The sequence below is a fragment of the Meleagris gallopavo genome, chromosome Z, assembly GCF_905368555.1.
Source record: "Meleagris gallopavo chromosome Z, MGAL_WU_HG_1.1, whole genome shotgun sequence".
In the NCBI taxonomy this organism is placed as follows: Eukaryota; Metazoa; Chordata; class Aves; order Galliformes; family Phasianidae; genus Meleagris; species Meleagris gallopavo.
The window spans coordinates 8,126,836-8,144,877 of NC_139435.1; the positions used below are offsets into that span (position 1 = coordinate 8,126,836).

Below are 18,042 nucleotides of genomic sequence, written 5' to 3' on the forward strand. Positions count from 1 at the left end.
CAATTGGACGGGCAGAGAGTTTCCCATTGCCAGGACACTGCCTGCTCACACCCTATAGAAAATCTGTTAACTCATTTGTGTTCTCCTCCTTTGATTACTTTTTCTTTTGTGTTACATGCATTGGCAGAAATGTTCCTAAATGACCCTCCGATTTAAATCTCTTAGTCTTGACATGAGCTTTCTCTACTGGGTACTTGATTTTACATTTTGAAGAGTACAGTTACTATTTTATTTTTTTTTTTTTAATTTAGAAATAATCAAATTACTCTGAATGGGAATTTGAAGCAGCTGTCCCATTATTTCCCAGCAAGCAAAGAAATTTCTTTATATTCTTAGATACTCATTTCTTTAAGCTTTCATACCAAGCCATTCAAAGCTTGTCTGTTCTGAAAGTTTTAGAGGCCTTGCTGCCATGGGCAGGGTTTCATATCTAACATTATGTCTATTTTTAAGTCTCATGTTCACCTCTGGAGTTGGAGTCCCTTCTAATGAGCACAGTAGGAATGCGCAGAGGGCATTGATTATTAGGTGCTTTCATAAACTCTTCCAGGTTCATACACACAGCTTCAGTTACAAAAATCCCTCCACTAAGTGTGTCCCAAGTCCTTCTCTGAGAAGAGTGCTCAGAGCTCCCTAGATACAGACTAATACTGTTGCTGCATTCAACTCCTGTTTTATGCCCTGTACAGAAAAGCCAAAAGGATTTACACTGAAGTCGGTAGTACACTCTTAGAGCTAAACACATCCAGGTAAGGTGACCTGGATGTTACACCTCTTGCCTGGGCCCCAGTGACTGGCCGAGCTCACATAACTGAGTGATCCTGTTTCACATGGGAGGCGAGACATGCTGGATTAAACCTCTATTACATTAAGCTTGAGAGAAGTGCCACAGCTTGGATAAACTAAGAATCTGCCGATAGGTTCTGCTGAGAACTCATCTGTAAAAGGGCTTCATGCAACGTTTCTCTGATTCAGCTGTGCTTACTTGTGTTCCCACATCATAAGGCCATTTTTTTTCTCCTGTCCCTTGAATGTGTTGATATAGCTAGAATCACTTGGAACCATTTCTAAGACCTGCTTAGCACAGTATTATTTCTACTTATTCCTTGCACTCCTTGGCTACAGCCATGCATGAAGTTGAGTTGAAATTACCCCTGAAATTGTCAGAACTGATATGTACTTAGCAGGCGGGGTGAAAAACGACAAGTTTTATGTACATTCTTGTTTCTTTCTTCCAAGAGAAATTCCAAAGAAAAAGCAAAAAGTAGAACAAAAAGGGTGCTTTGTTACAATCTGTGGCCTTAAGCACAACAAGGAAGAATGAATGATTTGCTTGAAGTCCAGTTTTACAAGAGACTGATCTCTGAGTTTTATTTAGAATAAAATTAATGATACCGCAGAGATTTTCTACTTTGCAAATCCATTGTGCAAATATAGAATAAATGAAAGAGAGCTTAATTAATCTTTTTGACAGGACTACCCAGAAGTAAAGCTTCTTCAGACACTGTTAACTTTGACACTTCCAAAGCTGAGAACACAAAGTGAATAAATGAATTCTTACTTCCAGCTGGACAACTGGCAAGCACCACTCAAAATTTGGATAGAAGATTTCAAATTTTAGCTAAGGATGGTTGAGCTGCCTTGGCTGTAGTTCTCATCTCTGTTAAAAACTGGCACAATCACTTTGGACAAGCTTTCTGAAACATTCACGTGTTCACATTGTCATTTTGGCTTGGTTTTGGGTCATCAGGAAGGTGTAAAACTGAAGAGGAATGTGGAAATTCTGCAGCTGGGAAGCTGTGCTCTCCCTCCTTATATTCATGCAGTGACTTTTGAGGAGAGCTGTCAGAATCATGGCAGGAATTTTTTGGTTGGGATGCAGTCTGGCACTGCTTCTTGGGGTGATTCTCATTGCTCCTGGCTTTGACTAGCAGTCACAGCCCACCCTTCTTTTGTACCTGGAGCTGAATTGCTGAATAGGTCTGGGCCACCTTTGTCACTCGGGGTTAGTAACAACAACTAAAGGGAAATAGGCAGCTGCAAGACCTAATTCGCTAATGCTTTCAAAATGCTTTACAGTTGTTCAGCAGAAGTAACAGATTATTGTTCAGTATTCCTGGAAGGCCAGGCTGTCAACAGTCTGTTTACCCAGAGGAATATATGAATGATTCTGTCGGTAAACAGCCTCAGGAACAGATGCATTTTCCAGACTGCACGGCTGTGTACAAAAAAATAAAAAAGCAGCACAATGGGGAATGCTGCATACGTAAGATCCTTTGTGAAAGCAAGAGCCTACAGATGCTGCCCACAGTGTGGGCCTTGGCCTGGCGGAGGTGCTGGGAGACATCTTCAAAGGAAGGCTGCAGAACAACTTGCATTAAGATAGAAGGCCTCATGCAGACCATCTTTCTGCCAGAACGGAGTGAGTGTGCTGGCATACCTGTCTGCCTGCCCAGAGCACACGTCTGACCAGTGAGACTCTGTTAGGCACACAGACTGTATTGTGCAACTCCAAAGCTGCACGTCAGACCTGACTTCAGTGGCCAACAGGCACGGCTTGGACATGGCAGACACTCTCAGGGAGCCTGAGCAGAGGTGAGTTCAGCATGTCCTGACTGAGCTCCAGCAGCCCACCGCACTCCTGCTTGGATGGGCAGAGGGTAGTATGAGGAATGTGCTCAGCTCCTGGATGCCCAGGGCACTGCCCTTTCCAGTTCTTGCATACACACACCAGCATATATGATCTCTTTTTTAATATTATTTCTGTCTATACCTAATGAATCTGGCATGTGCTGCAAGAAGAGTCACTAGCAGAAAATAAGACTCTGCAGGATGCAGGAGGCTTCTTGCTGCAGTCTCACGGAAAAGCTACTCCCATCAATAGGCAAAGGCTTGTGGTTAGTCAGCAGTGCAACCTAATGAGAAAGAAGTAAATTATGTTATGGCTTTTGACCTTTTTAGGACCTTCTGTAAATGCATTCCTGCAAAATATGATTAAAATGTCTTAAAAAACTCTCTCTCCTCTGAGCTGTAGTACTGAATAAATACTCTCAAGGCCTTCTTCCCCATTCCTAATGCAGAATTTCCTGGGACTGACTTTTCCAGGCAAAATCTCTTTTTTCACATAAGTCCTGCTCTGGGTTTAGAGGAGCTCCAACTAAAGCTTGATTCACTGAGCTAAGAAGTTATGTTTTGTTCTCACAGTACTCCAGTGGGAAATCTGCAGATTCATGAAAACATCCAGTCCTCAGCCCACACTTCTCACTAATTTAATCTTTAGTTCTTTGTTCTTTTTTATTAGCCCCAGGGTATTCTTATATTCACAACCAACTTCAATCTGCAGAGGTATTTTAATTCCCAGAGCTAGTCTAAGAATGAATCTTTGCCCTCTCTTTATTTCCTCAGACTCACCCACATGGTGTCTATTTTCATCTGTCTTCTGTTTCCTACCTACATTGTAAACTTTTTGGGACACAGCCTTTTTGCCCTGTGTTCATACAAAACCTTGCTCTGCAGTGTTGTGCCCTGCAATGCTCTCTTTAGAGCTGTGTTGATAACAACATGGTACACTTTAGCTATTTGCTGGTTATTCTTGTTGGTTGAATCTCAGAGTATGAGAGATTGTGAGTGTTAGGACCTGAGGCTGCTCTAGGGACAACAGGGAGATGGTAAGAAAAGAGATCTGGTGAGGTACTACGCTATTAACTCTTAGTGTGGGTTTTAGCTACCTCCACAGTTATACACAATACCCATGTTCCACTATGCAGAGTGATTTCACCCAACACAATTCACGCTGACAGCATCACCTTGCACTTGAAAGTACTGACCTCAAAACCCGAAGCTGTCCAGATCAGGTGCCTGTCCTGTGTGATGTACAAGAGGCTCTCAGTACCAGTGCACCAAAGCATCAGTTTCCTGGAGGTCTTTTGTAAAGAGCCTGTTAACAAATTGCCAGCTGTGGGCATGAAACATTAAACAATTTTTGGAAAGCTTTTTAAAATTCCTTCATAACATTTGCCATTTGAAAGTACTGAATGTCTCTGTATTGTTGCTGTTGCTCTAAAGCCTGTTATTCATGTGGAATCTCCTCTGCCTGCAGAATGAGCTGGTTCATACAGATGTCATCAAGCTGTCAGCAGAGGGAACAACGACGCAGGGGCCAGAGGGTCTGCAGCTGCAAACAGTTGGTAGGAGCCCAAGTCCTTGCCATGCTGATGAATCACTTACTCAAAAGCTCTTATCAGGCATTCTGGGGAATTAAATTGGGAATGGGATGTTGAGAAAGAGAAGGGCTAAAGAAGGGTTATCCTTCTGGCTTTGAAAAGGGTAAAGTCTGTCTGTAGCAACTGACCACAGAGAGTGCTGGAATGGGTTGCCCAGGGAGGTAGTGAGGTCACTGACCCTGGAAGTGCTCAAGGAACATTTAAACATTGTGTTGAGGGATATGGTCTAGTGGGAATTACTGGTGGCAGGTGAATGGTTGGACTGGATGATCTTGTAGGTCTATTCCAACCTGGGTGTTTTTATGATTCTATGACATCTTGGTACAGACATGGCAAGGGAATTACCTGTATTGCAGAATTAAGTCAATTGTATTCCTCCTACCAAATGCTGATCTGAATTGGCCAAATCAAAATGAAAAGCAGCCTTTCCTGAGTCCATAGTTTACCCAGCCTACAGTGCAATGTGCCTCATATGGGTTTGGCTCTCTAAAAGCACCATGCCTATTCTGAGCTACTGTGTTAGACTCCCTCCATACAAGGTAGAGACTGCAGTTCTTCTAGCTTGAATCCCCTTATCCTTATTATCCTGTGTTTGATATAGGAGGGGATGAATCAGCTGTGGAAGTCCCAGACTACACAGGGAGCCTTGAGGATTCCACTGATCATCCTACTGTACCCACTTTTTGCTCTGGAGCTGTGGTCTTGGTTTGGAGAAGGCACTTGCTCTGCATTTGGAAATGTTTCTAGGCTAGTAATTCCTGAATGTGTGTTTGTGGAAGGGTTTGCATTGCCACACAGATTGTCAGAGACCAGCGAAAGCTGAACACTGCAGAACTCCCAGAGGCTCTGGGATTATTTGTTAGTGTTGCTGGGAAATTGATTTTTCTAAGGCTTGCTTTGAATATTTAACAATCTATTTAAATGTTAAAAAAATGCAGACAGTATTACAGGGTTGAAACAACCTTAGCAATTCCTTTGAGGTCTACATTTTTTTAACGTTTAAGACATAAAGCTGTTTTCAGCTGCCTTTGCAGAAAGTTCTCTGTAATGACGTACTTCAGAACCTTCTCTGCTTGTTCTGATTTCTCCTCTGATGATTGCTGTGCATTTCTGTTCTGGTCAGCAGACCCAGATTGCTCTGGCACTCAGCAGACATCCCATTTTCTGCTCAAGAACTTTACTGAAATCTTCTTTCACCACCATGAGAGTTTAGCTTCTTGGATGATGTTGCATCTGTTATGTGAGCAGAAACCAGAGGATGTCAAGGAATCACATCCCATTGTGATTGATGCTTGTTTTATGTATGGGTTGCAACGCTGCTTGATTCGAGGCTTTTGAAGTTAGAAGTATCCTTGTGTGACTGCCAAAAGATTTGTTCTCAAATCACATCCTTTCCTGTTGGCTTTACTGAAGTGAGCCTGCTAAGTGGCTTCTGAGCCAAGGACAAGAAAGGGCACAAGGAATTATCATGTTTCCTCTCTGGACCGTTTAACGCTTCAGAAAACATTTATGTGTTTGTGAAAACCAACCAAACAGAAGAGATCTGTTCTTCTCTAACAGGAGGCAGACCTAGTCCTCACTACTCTTAAATTTGCAAAACATTTGTTACTCCTTCTATTGTGCTAGAGGATGCTGATTTGCTGGAGGTTCACAGATGTAACTGGAGTCATGGTGACCTTAGAGATGTTTGGAATCAAAGACAGACACCAGACACAATAATAGGCTTGGTAAGATCAAAGAACAGTAGTGACTGAGTGCAGAGAGCTGATCTGTGTTCTGTGTCTAGCAACGTCCTCAAAGTTATATCTGAGAGAGAAGTCTGAACCAGAAGCTGCAGTCTCTGATGGGGGCTGAGGTTGATCCCAAAGAGAATGATGGAGACTCCCTTGGGTGCCCTTGCCTTTAGAGGCCATCTGGCAGGCGCTGCTAATCACAGGTCTGTGTCAGTTCTTCCTGGAGCACAGAGTTATTTTTTGTACAGACAGAATTCTCAGAGGCAGTCTTAGGGCATTTGTTGCCCTAAGCAACAAATGATGTCCTGTGACTGTTGTTATGCAAGGCTTTGGATCTCCTCACCAAGTAATCTTTGTGGCCAGCTTAGGGGCAGCCCAGTCCAGTGAGTAGAGCATGAGACAACTGCTCTGAGAGCTAAATTTGCTACTGACCTCCTTACTTCAAGTCAGTTCACCCTTCTTTCAGTTCCCTTTCCCCTTTGTGTACGTTGTTTCTTCAAATAGATGGTCCTGGAGAAAGGCACAATTTGGAAAGGGTTTTCAGAAGGGGCACCTCTAACATTTTGGAGGAGCTTCTGGCTAGTAAATCACTTCTGGAAGCTTTGGCAGTGTGCATGTATAATGGGCACGGAACATGTGCTGTGCAGATGAACCAGTTTTTTGTATGACTCCTTTCTTTTTTTCACAGGCTGTGGGACATCTTTTGATTTTCACAAAAAGATTGACTATTTGTTTCTTGTTGGTACTGAAGAGGGAAAGATCTATAAGGTAAAAATGGCTTCTTTGTCCCTTGTTTTACATCCCCTGACCCATGCTTGCCTTTCAGGTTTGTCATCTGAACTGTTTGCACAGACAGCAACAAAGTACAACTTCAGAGGCTGGTCCTGCCCACAGATCACTGTGGTGAGCCTGACACCAACACAGAGCCCCATAGGGTCACAGGCAGCTCTCTGCACAGACCCAATTAAAGCATTATTCTGCAGAAACGTTTTTTCATGCAAACTGTGTCCCAGAATGCTTTGCAGATTGCAGCTGTGCAAGTGAGGCACTAACCATGATCAGAGCAGAAGTTAAAAGGCATCGATCGTCTGTCCTTATGTCTGTGGGGAAATGGCAGGAAAAATCTCATTTCTTTTCCTTTTTAGATCTTTTGTGAGCAGTGAAACAAATGAAGCCTTTCTTCCTGTAGATTAATGTCCCAAACCCTCCCTTCCACAATTACATCCCAGCTCCTTTCTCATTGCCCTCGTATCCCCAGTTTCTCACTGCCTCCCCTTATACTTCCTCACTCTTACCACCTCAGTGCTGTCTGACCTCAATGACTATATCCCACCTCCATGCTATGGCCCACCTCCTATTTAGTGTCCCCCTGCAGCCAGATGCCAAACAGCTACAGTGGTGAGGACAGGGGCTGAGTTTTGATTGCCTTTCCCTGGTTAGGGGCATTGCCCAGATGTTTGCATTCTGCAGCCATCCCTTTTTATGAAATGTGTAGGACTTTAATATTGCCAAGTCCTCTCTGCAGCCAACTTTGGCTAAAATTGCTGGTGAGGTCAAAAGTTGTTGGAGATGAGAGAAACAGACAGCAAAGACAGACTTTTTTTTTTCTTAAGAAAACAAGATGAAAATAGGAAGTTTTGATCTCTGCTATAGTAAGCCCTGAAAATTAAGCTTGTTACTGTTTGTGTTACTCATATAACTTTTGTTTGGCTTGCATTCCTCCAAGCTGGCTTTTTGGCTTTGTTAACATCATAGCCACAGCCCTTCAGCATTAGGAATGGACCATCACTGGGAGGCTGGGATGCAGAGCAGAGCCATCCAGTTATCCCTTGAGGATACTGCAAGCTCCTTCTGTCCTTCCTTCAAAATGGAAACAAAACAGAAAAAAAGAATCCAAAGGGATTTGTATTCTGAAATGAATTTCAATCATGTAGGCAAAACAGACGTAACAAATATGTATTCCTTCCGGAGAGATGAAGCTGAAGAAAATTTACTCCTCTTCCGGGTAATATCTAGGGAAGGTTTCTGATCAGTGCTCACTTTCATTTGACAAGACAGATGCAGACGGGAGCTGAGAGCAGTGGGGTGCTGGGCTGACGGGTGATGGACAGTGGTGTAGGTGCAGTGGTTTTTCATTGATGCTTTCAAAGTAGAATGCATCTGTTCAGTTACAGGCAGATGTTCTGAGTTGGCTGATTGCCTACGGTAGTTGGTACCTTGGGTATTGTACCCTGATTTGTTTGAACACTGTTGCATCTAATCCTGATTGAAATGCTGGAAGGAACCACAAGTTTTAGTTTCCTCTTTGCTAGAGTGCTGGATGTAAGTGAGTACGAAAGTGGTTGTCAGTGGTAGTTGAGGCCATCAGTTACCCTTCAGGAGAAATAGCCAGACTGCTATCCAGGCTGAGTTACACAGCAGAGAAAATCCTCTGTGGACGTGGATCGAGTCAGAACAGAATTTGGTGGTAATTGCATTGACAGAGCTGTGTGTGGTCCTGCTTTCAACGATCCTCAGTGAAACAAGAGCTAGGAGAATTTTAACACAATGATCCCAGCCATGAATCCCAGGCATTTTAACCACTTCTTGAGTGGACATATGCAGAGAGAGACTTTTGGACAGGATATTTTCTTTTATTGATACTAATGCTGATTTTGGGGTTACTGATGAGGAACAAGTTATTCCTGTGGCATTGGTGGGCTTTAGAGAAATATGGGGCCACTCTCACATTGTGCCAACCACTCTGTTAAATTCAGGTGTTGCCATGAGAAGGAGGAGGCAATTGTCCCTTAGATTGTACCGAGATGAGGAATCTTCAGAGCCTAGACAAGCAAGCCTTTGCAGTATCCACAAAAAATGTAGGGAAAGTGCTTGTACCCTCAGTGTTACCCAGGAGTTTTCTACGAGAAGTTTCAGAAGTTTTGGAATCAACAAGTTGCTGCTGCTCCAGACATTTCTCAGGGATTATTGCACGCTTTAATTCCAGCTCTTATTGAAAACTGCACATTTGAACCTTGCATGTTGTGTGAGCCAAGTATCAAACATGGAATGCTCTCTGCACAGGCTGAATCCTAGATTATTTATTAAATAAATTGAGAAATGAATTTCAGAGAGGCGTTTTTCCAAAGGCTCTGCGTGTCCACAAATAGCATTATAACATGTTAATTCTTCAGCTGCAGAATGATTACAGTGAATTTTAAAAATTGCTTAGTTAATATCCCTTCTGAAGCCAAGAAATCATTATCTTAATTATACACAGAACCATCTATTGCCCTTTTACACAGAGACAAATTGTTTCTGCGTTAATGTGATTTTGTCATGCAAAACTGCCTCTTTGCATATCGTGTTTGCTGTTTAGGAATTGTTCGGCTTTGGTGCCAGAAAGGATGGGTCTCTGAGATTGACGTTAGAACATTCAGCTTTTTGGTCAGAATCATTTTTTTGATCAGCAGAGCTTCACACCGAACAAATTGTGATAAAATTTGAGCATTTTCATATGAGAGAGGGTTTTTCTTTCTCTCTTAGTTGTTTTGCATGAGGATGAAACAAGTTAAGGCAGCAAATCTCACTGCAAGTCTGTACAGAAAGAAAGAGTGATTCTTATCTTAACAAAGCTGTTTTCATATGCTCTCATTCTCTTGTACCAAGCACCGGGACATTTGTATCTGTGTGGTCAGCCCAGGCAGTCCACAACATGGACGCATTTGTGTTGGCTCTCTGAAGAGCAGCTCTGGGCTGTACGCTTTCTGCTGCCAATACAACACTCCTTTGAACAATGTTATTTACTGGATTTACCTTGAGCCTCAGTGTTTCTGATAGTGAACTGTAGAAACACTCCACATTATAAGCACATGTATAACTGTCAATTCAACGTGGAAACAGAGTAGTGTTGTGTCAGGTTAACATTTGGGATGAGTTGAAATGCTTTTAATGAAGGTTATGAATAAACTGTGTTCCTTGCAGTTGTCCTTTCCTCCCAGTATTCCTCCCATTTGTTTTGTAACTTGTCGCCAGATATCTTAGTATTTGTTTTCTGTATTACTTTCTCGCTTTCCTGTCCCATCAAAAAAATACAATTTACTGTTCACATACACATACCATTGAAATAGGAGAAAAACACTTTCAGCATATTTGAGAAGCACTCTAGAGGATCAGAAAGGCTGCACAAATGCCTGCTCTCTGAATCAACTCATCCTCTTCAAAGCTGTCTTGTCAGAAGTTAAGCGTCACATTTTCCAGCAGTTTTGTTTTTCGCCTTGACATATGTCTAATAATGGTATAGTTTTTAAAATGAATAGCAGGAGAAAACTTCTTTGCCAGCAGTTTTAGGTAACTCAGAAATTCTTATTCATTGAAGTCAAACTTCTTTCTGAACTAATTTCATGGTCTCCTTCAAAGTGGGAAGTTATTTCCATGGTGTTCCTTCAAAGTTCCTTCTTCTTGGGAAGGCCATGGCTGTCTGTCACACATCAGAGATGTGTGACTGAAGATCTGGATAGACATGATGTGTAGGATCAGCAGTGCCAGAGCACAGGGTATGGCACATGGAATTTGTTTTTCACAAATGACACCAGCCAGACTGTACAGAACCCCTTTTGCTGCTTATTTAATGAGAAAACTTCAGGTCCCTTTCCTGCCAAGGCCTAGAGCTTAGCTCCAAGCTAAGCTTGCAGACTGCAAACCCTGTGTGAGGGTCAGAACATCCCAGAGTGTTTCCCACCATACTGGTACTGGAGAACTGCCTTAATCACAGACTCAACTCCAGCAAGGCTCTAAAAACAGAGCACTAAGCATTACAGATCTGTTGGATGCTGACAGATCTTGTTAAGATCTCACTGATCAAAGCCGTCAGGTATTAAGGACTTTCAATCTACCTACTTGGAAAGACAACCAAATAAAGCAGCCTCTCTCTTGTGATGAATTACTTGTGACCTATTCTGTCTGTTCCCAGCAAAGTGACTTTCAAAACAAGCCAAGTATCAATTTTCCCGGTGACTGAACATTGTGAATTATGAAGCAGAGTTATGGAACATGCCATTAAGGGCGATTTTGTTACCATAATTACATGCGAGCACAGTTGCTCAGAGCCAGAGTATGCACCAAACTATTAGCAAGCTGTAGGCACCATCAGTAAATTTCAGAGGGACATGAGCCCCATTCCCATTTCTGTTTCCTGCCATGGCCACCCTGCTGGGGATGGTAGAGCTGATGCAATGCACAGACTTCAGCACTCCTAATCCCGTACCTGTCCTTACCACACAAGGATATTGTAAACAAAGCAGGTGAGAATTACCAGACAGTGAATGTCATGTGCAATAAGTAGTTAAGCCTCCTGATTAGTTAGAGCTTTGGTTTGCAAGAATTAAAGTCATGCAACACTTCAGCAATCCTGCTGCTTGGGCAGATGATGCTTTTGCTGCATTCCGCAGGGAGTAGAGGTGCTCAAAAGTCCTTGTAGTGACAGTACTGAGGCAGACTGACAGAAAATCCTGAGACCAACCCAAACTTGCAGTGTAGATGCGGCTTGCACGTGAAAAAACAACCAAGAGAGCCTCACTTGTAAGTGGGGATCCTTGTGGCTAATGAGGGAAGCCTTCTGTGGGAGGAAAGTGGGGGAGGATAACCTCATTTTTCTGTGAACGTGGAACTGGCAGGATCCTGATCGATTCCCATATCCTGTTAGTGCCAGCAAGTGGATCATCATTTCTCCTCCCTTTCATGAGCTCACATGCCTCAGAGCCAGTAGGGCACAGGGCGGCCCAGCAGCCCAATTGCAGCATTCCTCAGCGCTGGACAGCCTCCAGGGTTCTCACACCCTTCTGGGAAGTCATGAGCAGCATGGGAAGAGACACAGGGCAGGACTGTGTGGTGGGGCATGCTGCTGGGAAAGCTGTCACAGGATGGTGGCAGGGAAGGGGCTGCAGACATATTCGTAAAACTTGTTAGAGCCAAAGGGTCCAATAGACCCTCCTTGAGCTGAGAATACCATTACTAGAGGTTTTAATTGGAACAGTCCAAACGCGCTGCTGGTGTGCTTCTGTGCAACATGAGAGTCATTTTCCCCTGCCTTTCTGAGAGCCCATTACAGAGGCACTGCAGGAGGTGGGGGAGCTCCTACCGTGGAGAATGGGCTCTGTATCCTGCCTCCAGCTTTAAATCCAGCCTATTCCCATCTGTATGTCTGGCTCAGTATTGCCTGCAGTTGGGGTGAAACAGCATGTGCTAAATGATGTTTGTAGCACTTCTGGGTACCAGCTGCCTCTTCTCAGCCCAGATGAGCCTGGGAGGCCATACAAATATTTGCACACATCTTTTCTGGGAATACAAGCTCTGGAAGAAGGTCTAGCTCTGATTACTGACTAGTTCTTTCCATTGCAGTGTTCAAAATGCTATTCAAGCCAGTTTCTGGATGTATTTGAAGCCCATCACATGGCTGTGGATTCAGTCAGCTGGAATCCCTACCACTTGAAAATCTTCATTTCCTGCAGCTCTGACTGGACAGTCAAGATCTGGGATCACACCATCAAGTAGGTCCTACTGGGTCCTGGCATGGGTAGTGAGGTCCAGGCTAATCCATCTGCATGTGTTGATTCTGCTCAAAACTGAGGCTGTTTCACTCTAAGACGCTGATATTGCTGTCTTATCTCTGTTCTTGATGGCTGATGAGTCAATCTAAGGAATGACGTATAAAGTCTAGCATTGCTCCAGAAGTCTGCCAAGAAGTGCAGCTCAAGCAAACAACCTCACTGCCTTGCCTCCGAACTGTCTACATTTCAGACTTGCTGTGGCAGGGTGATTCTTCTAGAGCAGTGGCATAGAGAAATGCCGGTATGTTGCCTCAAAGGCCAGATGCCTCCTAATAGAGGCAAAAATTTTAAAAAGATTGGAACATTTAAAAATGCATAATGAAGTTCGGGGTTAGTGGTTGAGAAATGTCTGGTTTCAATCAGGAAACTGATTTTGTTGTAAATCGGTCGGAGTCAAATGCTTTCTGTTGCCAGTACTGCTCTAATATTCAATGTCAGAGATACAGAGAGGGAAGACCACTTTTTCCTGTATGATTATTAAGCACAGCGTCTCCCTCTCACCATGTGCAGTAAAAGATTTCAAAACACTTGCAGAAAGAAAGCAACATGCTTCTTTTCTTCTCTGTGCAGTAGGATTAGGTTGAGGTTCAGCTCTGCAATGCCTTTGGCTCAGACCCTGGCTAGTGTTTGGTGGAAGAAAGTATCCCATATCCCATTTCTGAACTGGCATTTAACAAAGGCTGCATCCAATACATCCAAACGTTTACATTTCAGTGTTTCACTTTCAGAGTGATATGTTTTTAACTGAGCTTGGATCTCTCTTTACAGGACTCCGATGTTCATTTATGACCTGAATGCTGCTGTAGGGGATGTTGCCTGGTCCCCTTACTCTTCCACAGTCTTTGCAGCAGTCACCACTGATGGCAAGGTGAGTGACTGATTTTCTCAGCAGATTGAGAAGATGTCAAGGGAGATGAAGGCCAAGTATGAGGACTGGTCTGCCCAATCCTGGCCAGGCAGATCTGGGAGCTGAGGATCAGCCGCCAGCAGAAATCCAGCCCAATGACTGAAGCTGGTTTATCTGAGGCTTGCCTGGGCTTCATAGAGAGCAGGGTCACTTCGGTGACTTGAGGCCCCAAAACTATTAATTCCATTTTTTATCAGTGTGATTTCAGAGGACATGGATGTCCAATGGAGCTGAGAAAACCTAGACAGCAGCAATTCTTATTCCTCCTACCCATGGGCCTTGCCACACTTATAAAAGCAACCAGGCCAGCTGTGCAGCAAACTGATGTTAAATCACAAATCAATGAGCTCTTAGCAGATACTGAAGATCAGCTGCATATCTTGTGCAGCTTGACAAAGCCTTCATAGATGCGTATGGCCATTCTTCTATAAGCATGGATCCTTCTTGGTGGGACCGTACCCATCAGTGGTGATTCTTAGAAGACAGAAAGGAAAACCAGATAGGAGCCTGGGAACAGACTGTTTTTCCTATGTTTTCCTGCCCTTGGCATACATATTGCTGGGGATGCATTGTTCATTCTTTCCTGATGCTGCTCTCTCTGCATTAAGATGAGTGTTGCAAGCACATGCAAGTCCCAGCTTCTTCATGCTGAGGACATCAAAGGGGATATACTGCTTGCAATGGTACCTGCCAAGAGAAAAACATTTAACTCTCTCTGTGTGAAAACAGCTCATTAATGAGTGCTTGCATGGAGATAGATGGATGGTGGTCAGGAGAAGAGCACCTCCAGCATGAGCTGATACCCAGGCATTGATTCAAGGTACAGGGAAGCAGAAGAATTAAGTGAATATATACTTAAAATGTTACAAAAATAAATAAATAAATAATAAAAAAAATCAGTTATAGTAATATAGCCAGGCTTAGCCAGCAGAACTTTGTTCCCATTAAATAAAATGAAATCAGCATTTTCCTTCTCTGTCAGGCTGTCTCCAAGAGGAATGACTTGGTAATGAAGTACTTAGAACAATCCTAATGCTGAGATGATGGCAGTTACATTTTTGCCCCTAGCCATCCATTCTAGTAGCTTAGATGGTTAATTTGGGCCTAGCCAGTAGCCAGGGCAGGTAGCTATCTGTCAATAGTGTTTTTGTACTGTAAGACCACATTGCTCTGTCACCACAGGCTGCATGTTCTGCTGATGTAGACTGGAAAGTCTGTGCAGTTTGGCCAAATTATTCCAGAAAAAAGGTGGACTTTATATATCCATATCACTGAATTAGCAGCTTTATTGCAGTTTAACCTTTATATTGTAGCAAAAAATTCATTTCACTGATACAGTGGCTGAGGCTGAGAATTTGTCTCACTAAGCAATGGAGATATCCTTACTGGTGCACCTGGGCCTCCCTAAGAATTTCAGGTTGCTGCAGCCAGAAGAAAGCAGTGTTGGTGCTTTTCAGTCTGCGGGCAGGATAGCTTGGGCCATTTATGCATTCCCCTCCTCCCATATACCAAGTGTGTTCCCTACAGGAACACTTATCTGAGCCTCAAACCTGGACAGAGTTCACTGAAAGCTGGGCTGAGCAGAGCAGAGACATGTGTAGTCTATTTGTGTTCTGGCATCTGACTGTGGGGAAGAGGAAGAAATGTCTGCAGGCAGTGAGACACTCTGGGCACTACTCACTTGAGCCAGGTTCAGTCCATAGGAGAAGCTCCTATGGACTTGAAATGTGCAATGAAGTATTTCCATCCCAGCTCTTGTCTTAGCCACTGCTGTCATGGTTCTAATTATGTTGCTGCAGAGACACACTGGCTGCATTATCTATGAGCCTAGAGTTTTATGGGGCTGTGGATAGGACAGAAAACTAGCTTGCTTGGCAGTGCTGCACCTAGGATATTTTATGTGGAGTAGGATCTCATTTTGCTCTATGCCTTTAATCTCTCAAAAGTGACCATCAGCCAGGAACAGCCCATCATTGGGCTGTCTAGCAGGGAAGATTGAGGTGAGAGCTGCTTTGCTGTTCCAGTAGAGTGGCCAGGACTGATGCTGAAGAGCAATCCTGGTCCTCTGCGCTAACCAGCAAGATAGGTATGAGATATGGTTTAGCTTCTGTTTTAAACAAAATCTGTTAGATGTTCAGTAGAAGTCGTTATTTACAACCTTTTCATCCTGGAGGATAAACCACTTTGTAGTAGAACTCACTCTTTGGGAGTAACTCAGCACTTTGCAAAGGACAGGCTCTACTAACGCTGGGGAAAAAAATCTACATTAACAGGATATAGAAAACTACAGGACATCCAGCCAGAAAATAAAACATTAAAGGCCTCCTGCTCAGAAACAGCCTCTAATTTTTCATCCACATATAATTATGCCTGCAATACTTGAAGGTTGTCTGGAGGTGGGATCAGGCCCTCATTGCAGTCTTAAAGGGATGTTGGTTATATTTTGAAAAACACATTTCTTTACTCAAGTTGATGTGTCCAAAATGTTTGTATTGGCCTCCCTGTTGATTAGACTTACTTAGAAATTATTCTAACAATCTGCTGATACACATGACTCCAAGAGGTGCATATTTAAGAAAAGCTGTAAATATCTGGAGCATTATATTAAAATCTACGTATTGGCATCTGGATATTTGCTTCAGACAGGACCACCTCTTCATAAATAACCAAGTGAGCACGTTCTGTAGCTGCTGTAATGGACAGTAAATGCTCCTGTTTATCATGTTCTGGATAATTTCCTTAGTGTCCTGCTCTGCCTGATACCATTTTGTTTCAGAGTGAGCATAAATGATTTGCAGTGAAAATTGAAATAAAGTAAAATGATCCCTGAGATGTGCACATCTGTGCCAACGCTGACTGAAAAGAAGCTCCCAATTCTATAGCTAAATAAGTGGCTTGATTGTAAAAAGATAGACAGTCAGCTGGTTCTATGGGTGAGCTCAGAGTGGTTGCTAGTGAGCATTTGGCTTTGGTTTTAGTCAGTTTCCTAAGTCTGATGTAGTTCTGTACTGTGATTGCATTTCAAATGACAGGATGTTCGTTGAAGACTCCACAGTGTTTCCTAAAGCAGGCAGGTGGAGATACCTGTTATTTCTGAACATGAGTCCTGCAGCATAGTTGGCTGGCTGCAGCTCTGTGGCCCCTCCAGGCCATCTCCTGCAGGGACCCGGGTGCAAATATTGATATGATTCGCAATGAAATAAAATGAGATAACACCTTGTTTCCATGGCTTTAGGTTGTAAACGGTAGAATCCTGAGATGAAATAAAAAAAATAGCTGAGATGTGAGGCCGGCTTTGGAAATAGTAAAGTACTGTGGAGGTGGATTTGAATGCCTAACTCCTACATTTAGGGAGCAAGAGATCTGGTGATGCTGTCCAGCTTATTGTAAGGATAGAAGACAGGGAAATGGGTGGGAGTGGGATTCAGTCCCTGTGGCATTCAGTTGGATTTTTATTTGGGATCTTGGTTTGGGCCTCAAACTAGCACTTAAAGCAGAAATAAATATCAAAACATATAAAAGCAGGACTCAGACCTGAAATTTCTCTCTTAGAATTCTTTACTTCCTTTCCTTAAGAAAGGAAATGATGTTGGCAGGTTGTGCTGTGCAATAGCAGTTGCACAGAACTCCGAGTCTGGCTCACTCATGTGAATGTTTTCTCCTTCTGAATTGATCCAGGAGTTGTTATGCGTGTTAAAAAAGCCAGAGACTCCTGTTGCAAGTGTTCCCAAATGTCTGGATCCCAGGGTAGAGGCCACAGCCACCTTGTGGATTGATAACGGTGCTGTCAAGCTGGGTTTGGTCAGTCTGGAAAAGGAGTGACTTTGCAGATACCTAACAGCAAACTGTCAGTGCCTATAAGTATGTTATCAAGAAGTTAGACCCAGGTTCTTCAGAGCAGCACATGAAAGGATGATTCTTGAAATTAGGAAGAAATTATTTCCTACAAGGCTGGAACAGACTGCTTGGAGAAACTGTGGATGCCCCATCCCTGTTCAAGGCCAGGCAGGCTGGATGGGCCACTGTACAACTTGATGTAGTAGAAGGTGTCCAAGCCTATAGCAGAGGAGTTGGAACTGGATGGTGTTTAAGGTCCCTTCCAAACCAAACCATTCTATGATTCTCTGACAACAGTTGGAATGAGTTGAAACGAGTGGTTTGGACTGGATATAAGGAAAAACCTTTTCATCAGTCAGTCAAGGCAGTGAAGGCAGTCAAGCAGTGCAGCATCTTACTCAAAGAGGGTGCACAGAGTTCTTAAAGACCAGGCTGGGCAGGGCCCTGAACAACCACATATGATCTCAGGAGGTTGGACTAGAGACTTCTGGGAATCTCTTCTAGCCTGAATTATCTTCTAACCCTGAGACACTACATCTTTATGTGAGGAGGAGGATCCCAGGGCTTTTACAACAGGAGGCATTCAGTTTGCTCTTCTGTTTTTGTGGTTTCTGTCCTTCATGACTAATACAGCAAGGCGAGGATGATGTTACAGTTATCCTTAGTAAATATTGATAGCTTCAAGATAAATGTCATCTGAGTGTGCACTCTGCAGAGAAAGCCACTCAGACAAATGCTCCATGGCCCTTCCCCCA

General features: G+C 43.3%; 1 protein-coding gene across 2 annotated transcripts in view; it reads left to right on the plus strand.

Annotated features, from left to right (window-relative positions):
- Window positions 1-18,042, plus strand: part of DNAI1 (dynein axonemal intermediate chain 1) — a 140,746-nt gene that overhangs the window by 85,916 nt on the left and 36,788 nt on the right. For both annotated transcript variants that reach the window (XM_085214430.1, XM_085214429.1), the window contains 4 exons: window positions 4,100-4,187; window positions 6,645-6,724; window positions 12,335-12,483; window positions 13,312-13,411. In XM_085214430.1, coding sequence (XP_085070556.1) covers window positions 4,100-4,187; window positions 6,645-6,724; window positions 12,335-12,483; window positions 13,312-13,411 — 417 coding nt within the window. The remainder of the gene's footprint in view (window positions 1-4,099; window positions 4,188-6,644; window positions 6,725-12,334; window positions 12,484-13,311; window positions 13,412-18,042) is intronic.